Consider the following 23,127-nt stretch of genomic DNA (forward strand, 5'->3'; position numbering starts at 1 on the left):
TTTATAATTTGTATGAGTAATTTTTTCTTTTATATAATGTTGGTGTAGCAAACATCTGTAAATATAGTAGTAGAGGCGGAAAATGCACCAAAAAAAAAATGATGAGGAATATATGATATAAAGTAATGCATGTTCCTTCCCAATGCCTTTGAGTTAAAGATTGATTATGAATCCACAATTTTTTTTGTCACTTTTTCCTCAAAAACTGCAATTAGGCAATTAGAACTGCTGAACTGAGGTTACCTTCTACATGGGAAACTGAGAGTTTATAACAGAGAACCAACTCAAATCCCATAACATATATGAAAGTGTTCAGGATGTATTAGATTACAATAAATGTAAATCTGAACAGAAGACTTAATTAAGTATTGTTGTGTTAACACATCAGTAATCTCTAAGTATTGATGGCTAGTGTTTAATCCAATTGCAGCCACTTTGATTTACTTTTTGAAGGTAGAGTGACAAAACTAGTAACAGCCAAGGAGACAAATGCCATGAAAGTTAACTGGTTTCAACTCCACTATTTTATCTATTTCATAGATATAATACCCTTTATGTTAAATAATAAATTAATTAGAGGAAAAGTTTAATAAAACTGAATAAAAATACTGGTGATACAAATGTATATACCTTATTTTTAAAAACATATTTTATATTAACTTAATCTTTATTATTTAATATAACAAAAAATATACAAAAAAGCATTAAAGCTTACAAACATATTCATTACACCCTTACTGTAAAACATTAAGCCATTCAATGACATAACTCATTAATGTACAATGATCTTCATGGTGAAGTGATACCGTCTTGATTTTTCATTCAGAGGTCCCAGGTTCGAATCCCAGTCAGACATGGCATTTTCATATGCTACAAAATTCATTTATCATAAAGTGATCATGATTGGGCATACGCCTGTTATTGCCTCGAAATAAATAAATAAATGATACAATTTTTCTGTCATATCCTGAATACATAGATTCAAAATACGTAATACAATCATCAACACCATTTAACACATCAATTTCTTTCAAATAACATACCAGATTCCAAGCAAAAAGGTGTGCTAAATGATTACTGAAATAAATTGGGAAAAAATATTATGCTCAAAAACCAATTTCAAAAATTTTATTTTAAATCTAAAACTAGACATCCATTTCGATTATAAAACAACCTTCAGTAGATACTGAGTGTAACCATTATAAATTTTGACTAAAACAGGCTCATAGGACTTAATTTAGTTGGTTACTTTGTTTGTATTATATACTTTTTATTTTATAAATTTTGTATTAAGTCGATGAACAATTTTAAAAATGAGGTTAAATGGATTTATTCAGAGAAGACTAATTGTGGATAATCATGGCATAATTAGATAAGAATAAACTATTTTTTGATGATTCAATTCTTATCGAACATTCTTGCAGAAAATAAATTTTATCATGGTATGACATCATGCTCCCAATGGGAACAAACTTTTCCCACAGAAAGCGTTATGTTAGTGTGCGTACATGCATTCACATAAACTGAGTAATGCTCAGGAATGATGGTGGGGTTAGACTGGGAGACCATCGATAATACACAGTTTATATTCGGATTCGTCAGTGTGAACTTAGTTTTGTTTGCTTCTTTTACTAAAAGTGCTACTGAACTAGCACTTTTATGAACAGTGATTTTGTTCATAAAATTTTGTTTGGAAAACTGTTTAAAAAAATTTACAATTTATGTTTTATTCTTTTTTAATCTATAAGTTTGACCTAATTAAAATGTTGCAAAAGGAAACATTTTTTTTTATGGTGATAATTTTGTTTCGTCTGTAAAGTTCTGACAAGCTATCTTATTCGGCGTGAAGTTACGTTTATTTTGGGAAAAATACAGTTGACATTCATATCATTTAAATATATTTCAATAAAATGATTACAAATACTGAATAATTTGGCATTATACATTAATTCGACGTAATTATTTAATTTTTTTTTGTAACACAACTGTGCCGTGAACTGAACTGATTCGCGATTGGCTATCACCAATACCGCAATATGGTAACTTATTTATCCATAAAAGAAGAGGATGCAGGTATGAGAAACTTCATTATTAAAGGCCTCTCCACAATAATATTTCAATGGATCCATTACAATACCACTACACTAATCCATCGACTATTTAATAAAGAACTATTAAAAATGATACTTGTTATAATGATAAATTACATTCAAAATTACAACTAGAATTAATTTCGGATTGGCCAATTCCGTATTAGTATAAGTATTAATAAAACAATTATGCATATCAGAATTTATTATTTTTTTACTTTTAATTTGACACCTTACAATTTCTGTCAAAACAAATATGTGTGTCTGCTGAGCTCCGTTTAAGTTTTCTTTAAAATAGCAGTATTTAACTGATTTAAACATTGAAAATTTGGAATTTGCTATTTTATTCTGTAAGATGATTTGTGAAATTCTAATATGCGAATATCAAAGTTCAAGTAGATAAACAAGGGTTCTACGAGTTTGAAGTAGATTAATAATGGGTGTTCTATGAGTCAAACATACAGTAAGTAAAAGAATTTGTTTTATATGTTCTTTATATGTGTTTACTATTCATTATTTTTTATTTTTTTTATATATAAATAGTTTGTTTCATAACGAATAAATAATGTATATTATTCATTATAATGTATAATAGTAAATAACTTACGGCTCTAGTTTCAGTTTTATGTTAGAATTTTCAATTTTTCATTATTATGTAATTTTATTTAAAAGGATAACTAAGCTATTAAATATAAATTTCTGATTTTAATTGAATGATTAATTTTGAGACTCCTTTACTCAAGTTTACACTAAATCTGATCTATCTGACAGTAAGGTATTCCACTTAGATTTTAAAGAGAGCAGTCTTAGGATATAAATTTATCAAGCAGCATAGTCTTAGTGCATTGTTTCGCAAATCCCAACATTAGTAAATTCATTTTTTTTTTAACAAATTCTTTAAAAATTAGTATTTTATTTTTGTAAAAATTTTTTTTTTTAATCTAGAAATAGAAGCTTACATGAGGAATAAGTATAATTTATAACAGTAAATATAATTTATAGTGACGTCCAAGGGACTGACAATTTAAGATCATTATAACCGATAGTCACAATAACCAATGTTTAGGTAACTTAGTGGTACTACTTAGATATGCCATCTAAATGAGTATTGTATGTAATACAGTAATAATAATAATAATTAAAAATAATAATAATTTATTTCCACAGCAAAATACTATAAAAAAACAAAAATACACAGCAATAAATAAAAAATATGGTACAGTAAAGAAGATAGAGAAAAATTGTAATAATTTATTTTTGTGCAAAAGGTTAGTTATTTTATTTGTTTCGAACATTTCGTGTTGTAATTGTTTTTGAAGGTCCTTTCTAAATCAAAACAAACACTCTTATTTTCTTCATTAGCAAGTTCTGTGAAACTGAGAAACTGGCAAACACTTTTCATTGCAGCTCTGGAAGATTTGGTGGGTTGATGTCTTCATTGTTGTCGCTATCATTACCTTCAATGTCATCATCTATGTCCCCATCTACTGGTGCTAATACTGAAGCCACTACATCATCATCTGTTACAGTTTCATGTGTTTCTAAATCTTTGTCAACCTTTTGATAATCTTCAAACAATGCATTTGACAAGATTAGTTTTGCAGACTATTGCTATGTTCCGCTAAAGATTCTTCTTTGCATGCAATGTCAGTAACTTCACCAGTCTGCAGTAAAAATCCTCTGAAAGCAATTTTTTACAATCAGTGGAGAAACCTCATTCCATGATCTTTCTAACATAATTATAGCATCTAGAATAGTTGCTTGTGTTTCCTATTTTTGATTTAAATCCTGTATCATTTATAAAATTAGGTGTTTTTGTAGTGAACTTTTACAGACTTGATCATGCCTTGACCAGGGCTGTAAGACTGCTGTTGTTAATGGTAAGACATTAACTTTATACACAAACATTTTTGACGTGTGGATTAGCCAGACAGTTGTCAATATGCAGAAGTGTTTTGTTATTTTCAATCTTTCATTCACAGTCCCAATTTTGTAAGCAAGACGTAAATATATCACTTGCCATCCAAGCTTTCTTGTTACTTTCGTACATAACAGGAAATGATTTCAAATTTTTTAAATATCAGGGCTTAGAACTTTTCCCTACAACCAGAATTTCTTTTTGTCAGTTCCAGTTATATTTGTAGCATTTAACATTATTAGTCTTTCTTTTGATAATTTTCCACCCAAAATCACTTCGCCTTTAAACAGAAGGGTTTTTTCTGGCGTCAGTTTAAAAAAAAGCCCAGATTCATCAGCATTATAGATGCTTTGTCTGAAAAGGCCTCTTTTAATTTTGGCCAAATGGTTTCTAGCCATTTTTCTGACACCAGTTGCTGCGGCCTCGCCACTTATTCACCCAGACACAATATCGTGATGCTGAGGGAACCATTGTATCCAGGCTGAAGTTATTACACGTGGTTTAGCAAATTTTTCAGAAAAATCTTTCACCTTAGCTTGCAATATATTGTAATATAGAGCCGTTAATCATTATGTTGACTAGGTCATAAATTTTGATTTCATAGAATTTGTTTCAAAATTTTTCTTAATTTTTTCACGGTTCTTCCACATCATCGATATTGTCAAATGACCTACACCTAATTCTTGGGCAACATCCTTATTGCCATTTTGTAGCTGCCAAATAATGTACGCCTTTTCCTGTATCATGAATGTTATTCGCAATGTCATAATTAAATTACTATTAAATGAATTACACAGGATATGTAAAATAAAATACTGTACCTGTACGATATACTATGTTAAGAGCAAAAGATTAATAACAACTGAATGTGTGACTTCCTCAGTTTATAATTATCTGATACAGGAAGAAGATGTAAGAACTATAGTACATATGTAAAAAAAAAGTTAATTGTGACTCATTCTAACCGTCAAAATATTTCTGTAGCTACATTGTAAATATACTACGTTACTGATGAGTCACTTCCATCCGTCATTATAAGCAATAAAATGTTTCATTGCAGTAGGAAAAATAAGTCATAATAGCCAATATGTCACTACAAATGGTGTCATTATAAACAATGTACATACTACATTTATACATTAACAGAATACCAAACCAACCAAGAGACAAGTTTTTGGTCATTATATCCAATATCAATATAAACGATACTTACTGTACATGAAAATAAATGAATAAATGAAGTAAATATATGAAAAATAAAAAACAATAAATTAGTAAAATATTAAACAGTACTTATGAACCAACAATAAGACAAGCATTTTTATGGGAAAAAACTCCAGTACAAGAATCATGAGAACTGGCCTAGCCATTACAAAAACAGCTGCATGGCTGAGAAGAAGGTAGAAGCTATGGCGTAACTATTTCCTTAGAGGTAAGCTTGTTCTGTTCCCAACCCTGGAGTTATACAAACAGCCAGATTGGCTTTTAGTATCTCTTGTTTCTAGGGTAAAGACATCTAAGGAGAATATATGCCAATATAAAAATGAGTATTTTTTTCATACTTCTAGTGTTTTCTAAGTACCATTTATTTTTTAATTAATATTAATTATTATTTCTTCTTTTTTTATTTGTTTTTTGTTTGTCTTCAGTCATTTGACTGGTTTGATGCAGCTCTCCAAGATTTCCTATCTAGTGCCAGTCGTTTCATTTCAGAATACCCCCTACATCCTACATTCCTGACAATTTGTTTTACATATTCCAAATGTTGCCTGCCTGTATAATTTTTTCCTTCTACCTGTCCCTCCAATAAAACGACTACTCTAGGATGCCATAATATGTGGCCTATAAGTCTGTCTCTTCTTTTAGCTATATTTATCCAAATTCTTCTTTCTTCATCAATTTGCCGCAACACCTCTTCATTTGTCACTTTATCTACCCATCTGATTTTTAACATTCTCCTATGGCACCACATTTCAAAAGCTTCTATCTTTTCTTCTCAGGTACTCCGATCATCCAAGTTTCACTTCCATATAAAGCTACGCTCCAAACATATACTTTCAAAAATCTTTTCCTGACATTTAAATTAATTTTTGATGTAAACAAATTATATTTCTGACTGAAGGCTCGTTTACCTATGCTATTCAGCATTTTACATCACTCCTGCTTCATCCATCTGTAGTAATTCTACTTCCCAAATAACAAAATTCTTCTACCTCCATATTCTTTTCCTATGTATTTTCACATTCAGGGGTGCATCTTCGTTATTTCAACTATATTTCATTACTTTCATTTTGTTCTTGTTTATTTTCATGCGGTAGTTCTTGCATAGGACTTCATCCATGCCGTTCATTGCTTCTTCTAAATATTTTTACTCTCCGCAAGAATTACTCTATCATCAGCAAATTACAGCATCTTTATCTTTTAACCTTGTACTGTAACTCCGGACCTAAATTGTTCTTTAATATCATTAATTGTTAGTTCTACGACAAGATTAAAAAGTAACAGGGATAGGGAACATCCTTATCAGACCCCTTTTTTATTACGCCTTCTTTCTTATGTTCTTCAATTATTACTGTTGCTGTTTGGTTCCTGTAAATGTTAGCAAATGTTCTTTTACCTCTGTATTTGAACCCTAATTTATTAAAATGCTGAACATATTCCAGTCTATGTTATCAAATGCCTTTTCTAAGTCTATAAATGCCAAATATGTTGGTTTGCTTTACTTTAATCTTCCTTCTACTATTAATCTGAGTGCTAAAACTGCTTCCCTTGTCCCTATACTTTTCCTGAAACCAAATTGGTCTTCTCCTAGTACTTCTTCCACTCTCCTCTCAATTCTTCTGTACAGAATTCTAGTTAACATTTTTGATGCATGACTAGTTGGCTACTTGTTCTGTATTCTTCACATTTATCTGCTCATGCTTTCTTTGGTATCATGAAATAACAGTCTTTTTGAAGTCTGACAGAACTTCCCCTTTTTCGTAAATATTACCCACCAGTTTGTATAATTTATTGCTTCCTTACCTGCACTGCGAAGTAATTCTGCAGGTATTCTGTCTATTACAGATGCCTTTCTGCCATTCAAATCTTTTAATGCTCTCTTACATTCAGATCTCAATATTGTTTTCCCCCTTTCATCCTCTGTGACTTCCTCTTCTTCCTCCATAACACCATTTTCTAATTCATTTCCTCCGTATAACTCTTCAATATATTCCACACACCTATCCACTTTTCCTTTAGTACTATAAATCAGTGTATCATCTTTGGTTAACACATTATTAGATTTTAATTTATGTACCCCAAAATTTTCCTTTACTGTCCTGTGTGCTCTGTTTATTTTACCAATGTTCATTACTCTTTCCACTTCTGAACACTTTTCTTTAATCCACTCTTCTTTCGCTAGTTTGCATTTCCTCTTTATAGTATTTCTTAATTGTCGATAGTTCCTTTTACTTTCTTCTTCACTAGCATTCTTATATTTTCTACGTTCATCCATCAGCTGCAATATATCCTCTGAAATCCAAGGTTTTCTACCAGTTCTCTTTGTTCAATCTAAGTTCGTTTCTGCTGATTTAAGAATTTCCTTTTAACATTCTTCCATTCTTTTTCTACATTTTCTACCTCATCTTTTTTACCCAGACCTCTTGCGAGGTCCTCCTCAAAAATCTTCTTTACCTCCTCTTTCTCAAGCTTCTTTAAATTCCACCGATTCATTTGACACCTTTTCTTGTATCCTTTTAAGAAACACGTCAACTCATGGAAAAATTTCTGAATGCCAGTATAACAACAAAGAGTAGCATACATTAAAAAAGTGGCATACAATGGAGCTGGTTTCAAACATAAAACAAAATAGGCAACTTAACATTAGGACTCCAAAGGCCATAGCCAATATTCAAAGAAGAATTTTTCTCTGTTATCTTTTTTGTTATTACTTTGATACTCAAAGTGTGATTCTTCATTATATAAATTTGAGACCATATTGTGTAACAAATGTGCAACAACTTAAGAACAGGTAGAAAAAATATCTTAATTATTGCAACTGTCTTTTCAAAAACAATGTTGATGGACATATAGATCTGATGCTGTTTTTTGAAATAGACAAGACATGGTTTCATTTATTGAGTTTGTTAATTCCCTTAACAAATCCACAACAGAGGGTTTGAGCAGCAACTTCATGATGAAAAAATCAGTGAGTGTTGTGCTGTTTCTGGTAATTGTGAGTGACGCCAATAGTTTTTTGAAGGGACTGTCAGTACACAAGTGTGCCATAAAATTCTCAAAGAATTCTACATTCAGTTAACAAATCGTGAAAAAAACAGCTTCTTTGAACAAGATGGAGAAATATCACGTATCAAACGATTCATTTGCATGCATTCACGTGACTATTACAGAAGAACAAACTGTCAGCTGAGAGAAGCCAAACTTTTCTGTCAGCTGTTTTACCAAATTTGTATAGTTATGATTTTTTCCTGCGGGGCTATTTGAAGGATAGAGTTTATGAATCCAATCTCCATACTATCGATGAATTGAAAGTGAACGTTCAACAATAAATTTATAACACTGGTAAAAACATTTTGTGCCGGGTGAATCTTAATATGATCATTCAAGCATTAAAGTGCATTGGTGCACAGGATGCTCACTTCAAACATCTTTTGAAAAAAAATTATGAAAATATGCAATTTTTTTCTAAAATGAAAATATAGAATTTAATTTATATTTTCATTTCATTCATAAAATGTTACATGTTGCAAGTGTGTTTAGTCTACAGTGGTTCACTTTTAAATAGATCACCTGATTTGATAATGTTCGAAGGAGAGTTATTCCATAGTAACTCTATATAAGGACAATGTAACAAACGTGAGCAGACATGCTTAAATCCTAATAATAATTCCCTTTAAAAAAAGAAATCAGCAAGAGGAGATAAATATTTATCATATGAAAAAATGTTACAGTTAGTAGGTGAGTATTTAATAAAATTTATATCTTTTACAATATAGTTAATTTACAGGAACAAGCATACAGACTAATTTACAATAAAAAAAATTCAAGTATTTAACTTAATTAAGTTATTTAGCTAAGTAAATTTAATTTTTAATTAAGTAAATGAAACAATTTGCTATGTTTTTGTCCATGATAGTCACCAATGATAAGAACTTTAAAACATAAACTTTTCCGATAAACTGAATCAAATTTTATGAAAAAAAAATTTAATTAACTTCAAAACATTTTCAATCATTTTTGTAATATCTTCACTGAGATGTTAGTTTCTTTTTTAAGATGGGATCAGCTAATATTATTACTGTTGACTTTTCTTTTTAATTAGGTAGATGTGTACCATATGTAAATACCATATGTAAACATGTCTACCTAATTAAATTGGCGATAGTGTGAATTACGCGAGTAATCGTGTAATTCAAACCATTGCCTAATTCATGCACCTGAATTTGTAAACAATATTTTTTTAAATATTAAAAAATAGTCTTTTAAATAAATATTATTTTCTCCCCACATTTTAGTTTCATTATAAACCTATACAAATCGTTTCCTTGCATAAATGATGCATCTTTTTTTTAGATAGAAAATGTTGGTCAAAAAAGTGAGTGAATTATGCGAGTAAATATAATAATTAAAATTGTTAGAAAAGTATATTTTTAACATATAATCCTACTCAAAAATTATTCAATCATATTATTTTCTCAGAAAGTATTTAAAAGGGAGAAGTAAACCATAGTTGAGCATAGAACTAGTACCTACTGCCTGTGAACATTTTTTGTAATCACTTACAGCACCAGACAAAATATCCAGCGGTATTTGTATTAGTGTAAGTCGCTTGTATTTTTATTTTTATTTTTTACATAATGATAGAACATACTGAACAAAGTAATCAAGTTCTACAAAAATCTTAATTTCATTAAAGATTTCATTAAAGCAAAATAATTTGAATGATTATGAAGGCTTTCAGGAAAAAGTTATGGGGATTAGCATAAATTTCATACACGTAATTTTAACTGATGATTTGGGTATATGCAGAGTAGCCAACAAACCTATGTGAAAGTTTGAACACTGAAAAGAAAGAGATTTGTTTTAATTTTGCAAAGAGCATGATGGGGGTTGCTCAAGTGGTGATCCTAACTTCCTTATGACCATGATAACTGGTCTTAGTACATGTACATTACGACCTAGAAACCAGAGCTCAATTGTTAAGTAGATGCCACCATCATTCCAAACAGAGAAGTCAAGACATGTGAGACACAAAATAAAAGCAATTGGTTTTTTAACTACAACTGAATTGTGCATCACAAGCACTACAAGATCAAACTATCGATACTTTTTGAACAAACCTTGTATGTATAGAATATTAAGATCATCATCAATCACAAAAATGAGGGATTTGTAACTATGAGATGGTTGGGGCAAATCTTGTCTCAGTACTGCTTTGGAGGGCTTTAATGTCTGCAAGTATTGTATTTTTATATTAAATAAACATTTTCTTAATATTAATAATAAAATGCATTAAAAAATCTGTTTTAAAAAAGTAAAAGTAAAAAAAATTGTTTTAATTTTTCTTTAAGTAAAAGTAAAAAAAATTGTTTTAATTTTTCTTTAAATTTTGACTGTTTAAAGTGAAAGCCAAATTTAAAACATTAAATTAATCCTTAATTTGGTACAGACTAATTTCCTTTTTTTATTTTAAGTGCGAGCTTAGGGTCTCTTTAATGCTAAATATATATAATTTTTTATTTAAAAATTAACCTACATTTACTTAAGTTTTCAAACAAATTTCCTTGAATTTTTATGTGATAATGCTTAAATATAAAAAAAGTTACATCAAGACCTTTCCAATACTAAGAAATTTTTTTTTTTGGAGGGCGAAAAACGTCTGAACGTTATCATCGCCCGGATTTTTTTTTTTTTTTTTTAAGAAAAAAATACAAAATAAATAAATAAAAGTAATTAAAACTAGTACTTAAAACTAAAACTTAAAATAATAATAAAAAAAATAATAAAAAAATAAAAGCAAAACAATTAAACAAAGTCCGAGATGGGTGTAAAAGGCCCATTCTCGGACAACAAAAGCACAAAAATGATACATAAAAGCTAAAAAAAAATAAGACACAAACATAAAAATAGTTTAAAACTAAAATATAGAAATTAAATAAAACTTAAAACTAAGTTAAAAAAATAAAATTTAAAACTAATATCACTAGAATCTTAAAACTAATATCACAGACAGAGTCATTAAAACATAAAAGCTAAAATAATAAATAAAAAAAACTATATAAAAAATAAAATTTAACAGATTCGGATAGGGAGTGTAAAAGGCTCCCTACTTGGATAACAAAATCAAACCTATTAAAAACTTTTCTAGAAAAAAGAAATATACCCATCAATATTAAATTTTTTGGGTTAACCCTACACTACGCAGAAAAATAAACATCCGGTTTAAAACTTCATTGCCATTGCACAAGACACCACGGATGTTGCTGGGTAATTTAAACTTACGACGCAACGCCACATAACATATGCAGTCCATGAGTATGTGGTGCACAGTCATGCGGCAGTTGCATTGTGTGCATAGGGGTGCTTGTTCTCTTCATCAGGTGCTCGTGTGTCCTATCAGCAACCGACAGAGGACTACTTCCTCACGCCGAGATTTTCTACATGAGGAGTCCCATGGCAACACAGAATTTTTAATCTGCCGGAGTTTATTATCTACAGTAGCCATCCAGTCACCTTGCCACTTTGCTCTTAGTGATTGTTTTACATAATTAATAAAATCAGAAATACTAAGAAATGATGACAACAAAAGATTAAAAATATCTTCATTTGAAGATGTCTCTTTAAAATGAAATGAATCTAAAAATTGTCTATGAATGCAATGTAAGTTATTATTTAAAAGATATACCGCTTACGTAACCAAGAGAAAAGTTGCAATTGAAACACCAGCAGAACTTCTTCAAAAAATTTTTCATTTTTAACATTTCTATTTATTTACTTTTCATCGAAATTGATTCATTTGATGAAAAGTCAGGTATGGGCTTATACAAAATTATAAGCAAGTATAGACTGAACTGAAAACTTCTTACTTTTATAGAAATTTGTTTAAAAAAAAGTAATTTACTGTATAAAATACAGAAAAAATGTAATCTTACTTACTTATAAACCGTCAAAGCAGAAAATAAATGCTTTAACAGACTGAATACAATTACGTTAATAAAAACAATTTTAATTTAAAAAAATCTTGTACACAACAATTGTCAAAATTACCTTCTAGTTTTTTAATTTAACAATTGTAATTTGTAATGAGTTTTTGCCAATCTATTTTAATTTTTTCATGAAAAGAACAATAAAAAACATTGTTTAATTGATAAAAAGAAAATAAGTATAACAATAAAAAAATACACATACCTGAACAACATCTTCCCCTTGCAATGCATCTATCTGCCTTGGTCTTCTTTGTCTATCGCTATTACCATGACCTAATTTTCCATAATCACCATCACCCCAAGAAAATACTTCCCCACTTTCTGCTAAGGCTAAACTATGACCATCAGATCCGCATGACGTAGCTAGCTGTACAATTACAAACCCTAAAAAAAATCCACAGAATACACATTCAGAAAGAAAATTTTAACGTAATCTGCCATTTAAGCTAAGATTATAAAAGAAATATACAATATAATACTTTTTGAAGTCTTACATAAAAAGTAATAATCAAGAAAATGATTGAGGAAAGCTATAAAATTATAAGGCATAAAATATTAGTACTATTATTACTAAAAGTCTAATGCTTGAAATGTGGATAACTTCATTGTTTTTTAAAGTTGAATTACATAAAAATTTGAAACGGCCATGAAGAAAGAGCTGTGATGTTTGTCAGATTCTTGGGTATTTGAGGAAAAATGAAATATTAATACTGAAAAATAATTGAATTTAGTGAATCTCCAATTAAAATCTGGAGGAGAAGACATTCAAAATTACAAGCAGGAAGGAAAATAAACGTTAAAATGAAGAAAATAAACAATTTAAAATTTATTGGATCTACTTTCTTTTTATTTTGCTGCACTTCCATTTCTTTCTTTTCCAGTGAAAAATTCATCTTGAAAAAAATGTGTTTTAAAACACGTACTTTCTTCCCTCCCCCAAACAACCAAAGAAACCATAAAAAATTTGCCATGAACATAAGCTTTTCCAAACGTCTGCAAAAACCTTTAATAATGAACGAATTACCTTGCAATTTCTGGAAAACAACACGCATCATTACTGTTAAGCTTTAAATCACATGAGATTGTTATTAATGTAATTCTTATTAACTAAAAATAATTACTTGGATTAACAAAGGATTATCAATGGATTAAAGCATTATAAATGATTCATTACTGAAATTGATCAGTTACTGCTGATTCTGATTTGGTATGACTTAAAAGTTCACAAATGCAGCAGAACAAAAATTGAATCAGAATTATTACATTGTAATTTTTACAATTCAGTATCTCAAGTAGTCTCCTGCTAGCATGTATCCATATAGGAGACATGTGAGGCTAAAATTCCTGTCCATATGCAAATGTGCAGCCCATTATACATACACATCAGTCTTCAAGCATAACACAAACATCAGTACTTTTATTAAAGTTCAATTGTTGGTTATATTCTCTCTTAAATGTAAATAATTCTTAATTTCATATTATATTACGCATATACAAGGTCCTCAGTTCAAATCTCAGTTGTGCTGGGAATTATTCACCCTATGAAAACGTTCATACACAAATAATTATGAATGTAATTTATTACCATCATATAATGTTACAATAAGCGTAGAAAGGCATTACCTTGAAGAGATGAAATAATGCTTAATGAATGGAGATCATCTGAATGTCCCTGGCCAAGACGACCGTAGTTGCCTTCACCGCAGGACAATACTGTCCCATTAGCTTGTAATACAAAAGTACAATTCTGTCCACAAACAATCTGCTGTGCAGTTGAAAAAGATTCAGTAAGAGTAGGTACAGAGCAACTAACACCTGAAAAATAATTTATACATATTTCTTTAAGTAAATTAATCAACAGGCATGCAAATTTAAAAGTTACATGCAGAACACAAAAATTAATGGCAGGTGAGATGTTGTTCTCCTAAGACTGTAGAAAGAATACAAAAGAATCAATGGCATGCTTAGCTGTAACAATTTCAAAAAGAATGAAAAGAATTCATCAAAATTACCTGAATAAAAAAAACTACAAAAAACGACTTAAAAATAAATTATAAGTTTAGTAAAAAAAAAAAAGAAAAGAGGAGTGAACCAATGTTAACAACAAACCTGCTTCAGCAAGCTGTCCATGACGCCCATTACCCCACAAATATGCTTCGCACTTTCCGCCAATCTGCCAGTCATGTGGCATCTGTGTCACCCATTTGATAATTTGACTATCAGCTTTCAATGACCACAGTGAGTTATCCAATGCTTCTGGTGCATCTAAGAAAAGATATATACATGTACATGAATTTACCTTAAAAACCTATCAGACATAAATGAAGAGAAAACTTCTTTGGTTCTTGTTGTCAGGAGAAAGATTTAATAAAAAAACATGGTCTCTATATAATATCAATGATAATTCAAATACGCTTATGCTTATGAAACATGTTTTATACAATAAACTATTTGTTATATATTTGAGGAAATATCAATTTACTTATTTTTTTAAATTTATTTAACTTACTTTACAAGAAAATAGATTTATAACATTTTAATATTTCTTTAATTTTAGTTTCACTATTAATTACAATAATGAAAATTTTATAAAAATGAAAGTGAGAAGCTATCAAATAGTTACTGGCCTAATAGCTTGGCACCAATATTTACAAACACGAGCTGTGATCAAAAGGTATCCGACTTTGCCTCATAAAAAGAAAACTACTAAAGCTATTTATTTCAATGATTTGTTCCCTTTAAAGTAGGCCCCTTCTGACATAACACACTTATTATTTCCATTGATGGAAGCACTTTTCAAATTCATTTTTAGTGATAACCGTAAGTCCTCTTGTTGCATACCTTTTAATCTCTTCTCTGCCTTCAAATTTCTTTTCTCTAAGCAGCATTTTTAGCTTAGAAAAAAGCCATAAATCATGTTACCCACACCACTATTAGCACAGTCCAGCATGTCTTGTGCAACTTTCAGTCAGTCTTCCTCTTGTTTATTTGTATTGAGACAAATTTTGCATCTATGCACCACATACCTAGATCTTCCATTAAAATTGATGGCACTGAGCCAAATGAAATCTCTACTTCATTATTAAGCTCTCTTAATTGTTATTTGATAATTCATTATCTTCTATCGAACTTGCATGAGTTTTGCAGGTGGAAGGTCTACCTGAGCATTTGTTGTCACAGACATTCAGCCATCTTGAAAAAAGGAATGCTATACTATAATTTGTCTAACACCCATAACTTGATCACCAAAAAATGTTTCAATTTTCTTTATGGTTTCTACTTGCATGTCACCAAGTTTCTTACAAAATTTAATGAACTTCTATGCCAGACATGTTCAGCCATTACGAATGACCCTGAAAACACAACAAGCACTACTCACATGTTTAACTATTATGGCTGCTAAGCAGCAAAACAGTGGATCACATGCAGCCAATTCCAGTCAAGGTCACATAACACAATGGTCTACCTCCCAGGCTACAACTGGTTTCCGCAATAAAAATTAAGGTTGGATACTTTATGTTATCCACATATATTAGACAGAAATATGAGTAATATCATCACTGAATTCTTTGGTAAATGCATCTGCCCAAGAACAAGTTTGATTTTGTTGTACAAAATAAATTGTTTACTGTAACATGAAATTGGTAATTGCATCTTTCAAAGATGTCACATGTGACTTATGCAAGGCAAACTTCATGGTTACCTTTACAAACTCCTTTTAAAGTTATATTTTTATGGAGTAGGAATAAAACCTTATACATTTTTATAATCTATTGGGCAAATAATAAGTTTTAATAATATTCATTCAGAGCAAATGATAACAATGGTACAGAACAGTTCAGTATTATGTTCTTTCCTTTTTTTTAGCAATGATAAATGTCTTATGACTGCACGTGAGTCTATAGACTGTGTTATAAGAAGTTACAAATTTGCTAACCGTTCATTCAAGTTCAAGGAAGTGAAAAAACTGTAGATTAATGTTTTTAATAATAGTTTTCAAGTAATAGATACTTTAATGAGAGGAAAACTTAAAGAATATTTTCCTTTGAATTAATAAATTTAGTAAATAATGTTAATGAAATTAAGTTTTAGGGTTTAGTTTTAGGATTTTATTTGGATCTGACCTTCTCAGAATGTTCATGTCATTAGAGCATGTAGAAAATGATTGATTACATTGTGTTCGGGAAATTAGATCTTTCCTTTTCCTTAATTCTTTATGTGAAATACTGCTTTTCAATGCCTGCCACACATGTTAGAGAGATCTATTTATTATATATAAACTGGCCAATAGGCCAATTATTAAACCAAAAATGGATTATTATAAGGAAGCTACAAACAATTTATAATGGCTGTAAATTTTTGTATTTACAACAGCCTTCTTCACATTAAAAACAATTTTCTTTATTTCAGAAAAAGATATGATTTCATGGATGTTAATATAAATTTAGCATGTTCTGCATTTGTTATGTTTAGGATGAAATTGACAAATACAAATTTGGGAATTGTGATATTATTCTTATTTACTAAACCTGGATTAAGAACCAAAGATATTTCTTTTCGTGATTTTAAAATTAAGATGCTTGATAAAAGTGATTATTAATTTTATGACTTAAATGTAATTATTTATTTATAAAATGTGTCTTTATTTGCAAGTACAGTTTAATATAATGTATTTTTACATGTTTGTTTCAGTGAATAAAGTTTTATTATTATAAAAATAAAGATGTAATATATGCAAATATAAATAATAAATCAATTTTAAATCTCATTAATTAGCGATTCCCAACATACTCCATAAAATAATGGTGCAATATAACCCCACAAGCATCAACCTCCATTAATACATGGATTTTTGCTTTAGTGACATACCTATAAAATTCTTTATCAATTATATATTAAAACAATATTTTACCTTGTCCAATATCTGAAGGTTTGTTTTGTAAAAACTCCTTTGGGAAAGGTTTTCGACTGACCAGTGATTCTGCAGTAGACGCCGCTATACTTATAGACAACAGCCAAGACCAATCATTAACTGCCAGAAAAATTCAATAAATATAAGCACTAGTACATACAAAAAAAATTATGTTAAGAACAGTTTTATATAAATAAATATATATATATACACACACACGAGGTGCTAGCCAAAAGTTTGGGGAATTTGAATTTCGCACGTGAACCACTGCTGGTACGACCTGCTGCCGCTAGATGTGGCTAACAGTACTCCTTGTGAATCAGTGTTCCAACAGCTGTGACAGTGAGAAGCTGCATTGTTAACTTTCGTGCGGTTGTGTAACGTTGTGTTTTACTGCTTTGGTGAAGTTCTAAATGGCAGATTTTAAAAAAGCAAAGAACCTGCATCAAATTTTGCTTCATGCTTAAAAGAACTGGTGCAGAAACCCATCGCACGCTTGTGGAACATTTGGTGACAACGATATGAGTAAAAGTAAAACTTTGTTGTGGTACAAACGATTCAAAGATGGATGAATGACAGTTGATAACGATGAGCGTTCAGGAAGACCATCAACAAGCACAACACCGGAAAACATCGCGAAAGTGTGAGAGGCTATTGTTGCAGATAGTAGACAAACAATCCATGATGTTTGTGCAATTGAACAAATGTCATATGGGTCCGTGCAATGCAACTTGTCGGACAATTTGAACATGAGATGCATTGCTGCAAAATTCGTACCGAGACTGTTGAACAGCGACCAGAAACAAAATTGCGTAGCTGTCTGTAATGAATTGAAAAATTCAGCAAGAGATGAAACATCTCTTGCATGAATTCAGCCCTAAATTCATCTCCAACATCATACCCAGTGATGAAACATAAGTGTACGGGTATGACCCTGAAACTAAGCACCAGTCGTCGCAGTGGAATTCACCAAGTTCACCGTGGTCAAAAAAAAAGCACGCCAAGTTTGCAGCAACGTGAAGTCCATGATGATTGGTTTTTTTTGACATCAAAGGCATTATCCATAAGAAATTTGTTCCTTTTGGTCAAACTGTCAATGGAATGTTCTATTGTGAAGTTTTGAGGCGGTTACATGAAAACATTAGGTACAAACATTCAGATCTGTGGGGTAACAACAGCTGGGTTCTGCACCATGACAACACACCCGCGCACACATCGCTTCCAAAAAGAATTTCTTGGCTTCCAAAAAGACAGTAGTGATTCCCCACCCACCCTATTCGCCTGACCTTGCCCCCTGCGACTTTTTTCTCTTTCCAAAAATAAAATTTCAATTGAAAGGCCATCGTTTTAACACAATTGAGAGGAGATTTAGGAAGAAACACAGAACGTGCTTCAAACACTTGCATCTGCAGACTTCCAGGGATGCATGGAATCATGGGAAAAATGCTGGGATCACTGTATCAATGCTCAAGGGGATTACTTTGAAGGAGACAGTGGAAATTATAAGTTATGGTAAGCTATTTTATTTTAATGGTAAAATTCCCCAAACTTTTGGGTAGCACCTTGTGTGTATATATATATATATACACACACAAGGACATATACACGAGGACAAATTACAGCATGTGGATGTAGCGTCGGCAGTTGCCGCTATAATAATTCATTCACCGTATTTTTTGATCACACCTCGTGTATATATATACACATATATGTATATATAATATGAAATAAAAGGTCTGCTCAAAAATTCTTGAAATTTGCGTATAATGTGTAAATGGACTGCTGTAAAACAATTTAACATAACTGAATAGCAGCGACATAACATGCAAACCTCTTTGTGTCACACTGAAATAACAAAATTAATAATTAATCTGTGCCATCCTGAGTAGTACCATGTTTTGCAAACTTTGAGATTGCTGATGTGAGTGATGCATAAAGTTTAAATCATACAGACACATTAAATAATGCAACTGAACAGACAGCTGGCGTAGTGTTTACGATGCTATTTCTAGATAGCATCGTAAACACTTAATTATTTAATCTGGTCTTGGATTCAATTATTAAGGACGATTTTTGTCTGTTACTTCTCCTCAAGACAATTGATTATAAATACAGTCCCATGGGAAAATAAGGGGGAATATACAACTATACTTCTTCCATCTTCTTTGTATGAATAATTCTTATCAATAACTTCAACACTGCACACCATACTTGTTTGTTCTGCAGTATAACCCCATGACGTTATCAGGGATAAGCATGCTGAATATTCTCAGCTATACTTCCCTGTGCTGCAAGAACTAGTCGTATATGAAAATCCTGTGTTTAGCGGTATCGTCCCTTTGCAATAATTACACTTGTTGGAGGGTCTCAATGTCCATGCATACAGGTATGCTTTAAAGCAACCATAACCGATCAGGAACTGGATTAACTCATACCTTAATTCCCCATGCATATGGTTTAGCCATCTCTGGAGATGGTGATGCACACCATACTTGTTTGTTCTGCAGTATAACCCCATGACGTTATCAGGGATAAGCATGCTGAATATTCTCAGCTATACTTCCCTGTGCTGCAAGAACTAGTCGTATATGAAAATCCTGTGTTTAGCGGTATCGTCCCTTTGCAATAATTACACTTGTTGGAGGGTCTCAATGTCCATGCATACAGGTATGCTTTAAAGCAACCATAACCGATCAGGAACTGGATTAACTCATACCTTAATTCCCCATGCATATGGTTTAGCCATCTCTGGAGATCTGATATCAGTCTATTGGTCATCTATCCTACATCAACTGATCCCATCTCCCCTCTACCATCTGTGAACAAGTAATGCATTTACCTTACCCCCTGGTACATTGCCTCTTCTGCACAAGGAGGTCCAAGGATGCTAGTCCAGCAACTAGACTGATGGCATCACCTGAGACAGTGACCACAGATAACTGAAGGGAGACAGCCCTGTGTACCCAATTAAGAATTGCCCAGACTCTCCCTTTTTCCAGTGTAACAGGTCATTCTGGTGCTCTAAAAAATATTTTTGAGAGCACCATCTGTGACCCTCTAGTTAATTTTCTTGGAGGATCACCGATGGTGGCTGCCATTTTTCAACCTTCTGCGACACCTCAGTCATATATATTCCTCAGGAATGTGGCGATTTTATCTAACCATACCACAAAGTTCTTCACTGCAGGGGTAAGATTGATGATCATGTTTCTAACCCTAAATGAAATCAGGATAAGCTTCTGCCTGGCTGTGAGGTCAGGCAGATCTTCTCAGGCAAAAGCTGTAGTCTGATATACTGCAAGTGTGAGATGATCCTAATTATTGCATCATTTCCAGTGTCCATCACATCTTCTCCAACTTGGCTGTCATAACCAAATTAGTGAGGATTGAGCATTTTCTTATGTACCATTTATCCATATCATCATTCTTGTTAGAATACTGTGTAGCATGACCAAGTTCATAATACTAAAATAGAATTTTAAAAACAAGCTTTATCTTTTAAACCAGTTAAATTACTCACAAACCCTAAAATACAGAAGTAAATTGATAAAAACCTAATCAAGTCCACTCATTAATGTATATTGCCTCTCCTGGAGTTTACACCCAAAATATTTGCTGTAAATAATATATATATTTACAACAGTTAGTAGCAGTTAGTAGTAGTTAGCAGCCTTCTGTCTAGATACAGATCATTAAAGTAAATTGAGCATTAATGTCTCCTTACTCTTCTTTCCTTTATTAAACCCTCATCTTCTTTTCCTTTCCACAGCTCACACAGTCAAAAGCTTCTTCTCTCAAGCGTAAAAGCAAGATGAAAACTTGATTTTACATTCTTCATAAAATTTTATTTCATTGTGCAAGGTTAAGTTCACAAAAATGAAAAATACTGAAATGGTATTAAATTGAACTTTAAAATGCTTCTAAACTTAACAGAAATTATTTAAGTAACATAAATAGTTGCACAAAATTAAAACTTATTTGTGTGTGTATGTGTGTATCAAATATGCACAATTAGCCAGAATCAAGAGAAAGAGTGCTGAATAGTTAAATATAGGTTTCAGGAAAAGGAGGAACATTCTACTGCATTCAATTGAAGTTAGGATTTATGAAGTTTACCACTGTGCCTAAGACCAAGACATGATGTACACAATTAACAGACTGCATTAACAAATGTTTGCTTCTTTGCTAATAGTTTATTTTATCTCCAAAAATTGGATTAGAATTGTGTTCAATAAGTAAACAAAACCAGTTACTTAAAGGGTGGGTGTGAAATGATGCAGTACAAGAAATAGTATACCTGAAAAGCTGTGTGACCACTATTTAGTTTTTAGTCAATATATTTGCAAAAGATTTAGTGTAGTCAGTAACAGTGTTTTCAATAGCATTTCATTAACTAGTTTTTTAATAACTTCTACAAAAAGGAAAATGGGTAGAAAAATCTTACTCTAATAATTTAAATCACAACTTTATCTAATCTAAATGTTTAAATCACACAGTTAGTTAATATTTATAAGCTGAGCGATACTTGGCCATCTTGGTATTTATGTTTACTGACAATCAACTGTTTTCCCCTGACCTTTAGAATAAATAGCAAATCATTTTTTGGGGATAGATGATATACTAGTTTTTGTTTCATACTCTTTAGTAAAAAATATTTTTTATTACTTCCTTATGCAAAGTAAAGGAAGTATTGTAATCAAATCAGAAGAGGAAGTAGTTGCTAGATGCAAGGTTGGGATTATATGAAGGGTGGTCAAAATGTTCCCAATGAAAACCTTGAATCTTCTTCTTGGTTAAGGCAGCGATGTAAGGACATGCGTTGTCGTGAAGGAGGATTACGCTGGACGACAGTTTCCTGCATCATTGATTTTGGATCACACATCTCAGTTTGGCGAGCATTTCTCAGTTCTTATCAGCTGTAACTGTTGATCTACATTCCATGAAATCAACCAAAATGACACCCTTTTCATCCCAAAAAATGGTAGCCAACATTTTTTGACTCTAGTACGCAGATTGCTTAAACATTTTCAGTTTTGGGGAACTTGAATCGCCCACTGCATTGACTGTTGTTTTCATTCTGTGTTCGTGTAGGATATACATGTCTCATCACCAGTAACAATGTGGGAAAACAAATCATCTCCTTCTTGTTGATAGCAGTCCAAAAATGCTTGTCCACTGCACATTTGTAAGCATTTTTAATAACCACCTTGCACACAATTTGTGATATCTGAGCTTTTCTGTGACAATCATGTAGATAGAGGTGCGTCCAACATGCAGAAATTCATCAGCCAGAGCACTAATCATCAATCGTCGTTCACATTGCAGTTTTCAGTTCACTTGTTCAACGATTTCGTCAGTCTGGATACTGGGCCTGTCACTCTGCTCTTCATCATGAAAATTTTATGTGACCATTTTTAAAGTCTCAACACCATTGTCTAACCTTTCCTTCACGCATTATTGTAGGTCCATACATTACTCCCTATGAATTTGAGCAGCTGAAGAACCTTTTGCACACTAAAATTGAATTACAGCGTGCACTTTACAACTGGCGGGAGAAACGATTGTCGCAGACATTGCGATTTGCATTCACCGACAGGCACACAACCATTGAATCAAAACAACAACTGCAGTGGCTTTGTAAATAGCCAATAGATGGCCCTGCATTCCTGAAACTGTGTCCAGACCCACTAATATTTAAATATAAACTAATGGCCCTTACTTTATGAATATGCTTTATATATAAATATTTATACATTCAAAGTGTAAGAAAAATCTGACGACTTCATACAATGAAGACTGAGTAAGACTATAAGTTAGAAACGATGCAAGTTGAATTCAGCTACAAAAACACTATGTTACAGGTTTAAAATATCAATAGGCTGTAAATCCTGCTTTACAATCCTCGGCATTATTGTTTAAACCTAATCAAACACATAGTTTATCATGGTCAGATACTGACTCTGGTTTTATTGGAAATCTTATAACCTTTCTTCTTAAAAC

The 23,127-nt window shown here is 31.5% G+C and overlaps 1 protein-coding gene across 4 annotated transcripts in view; it reads right to left on the bottom strand.

The window, feature by feature from the left end:
- Positions 1-23,127, bottom strand: part of LOC142327390 (putative E3 ubiquitin-protein ligase HERC1) — a 314,426-nt gene that overhangs the window by 98,113 nt on the left and 193,186 nt on the right. For all 4 annotated transcript variants that reach the window (XM_075370430.1, XM_075370438.1, XM_075370422.1 and 1 more), the window contains exons 32-35: positions 17,128-17,247; positions 14,325-14,480; positions 13,839-14,030; positions 12,418-12,599 (exon numbers count right to left, since the gene is read on the bottom strand). In XM_075370430.1, coding sequence (XP_075226545.1) covers positions 12,418-12,599; positions 13,839-14,030; positions 14,325-14,480; positions 17,128-17,247 — 650 coding nt within the window. The remainder of the gene's footprint in view (positions 1-12,417; positions 12,600-13,838; positions 14,031-14,324; positions 14,481-17,127; positions 17,248-23,127) is intronic.

This window comes from Lycorma delicatula, chromosome 1, assembly GCF_047948215.1.
Source record: "Lycorma delicatula isolate Av1 chromosome 1, ASM4794821v1, whole genome shotgun sequence".
In the NCBI taxonomy this organism is placed as follows: Eukaryota; Metazoa; Arthropoda; class Insecta; order Hemiptera; family Fulgoridae; genus Lycorma; species Lycorma delicatula.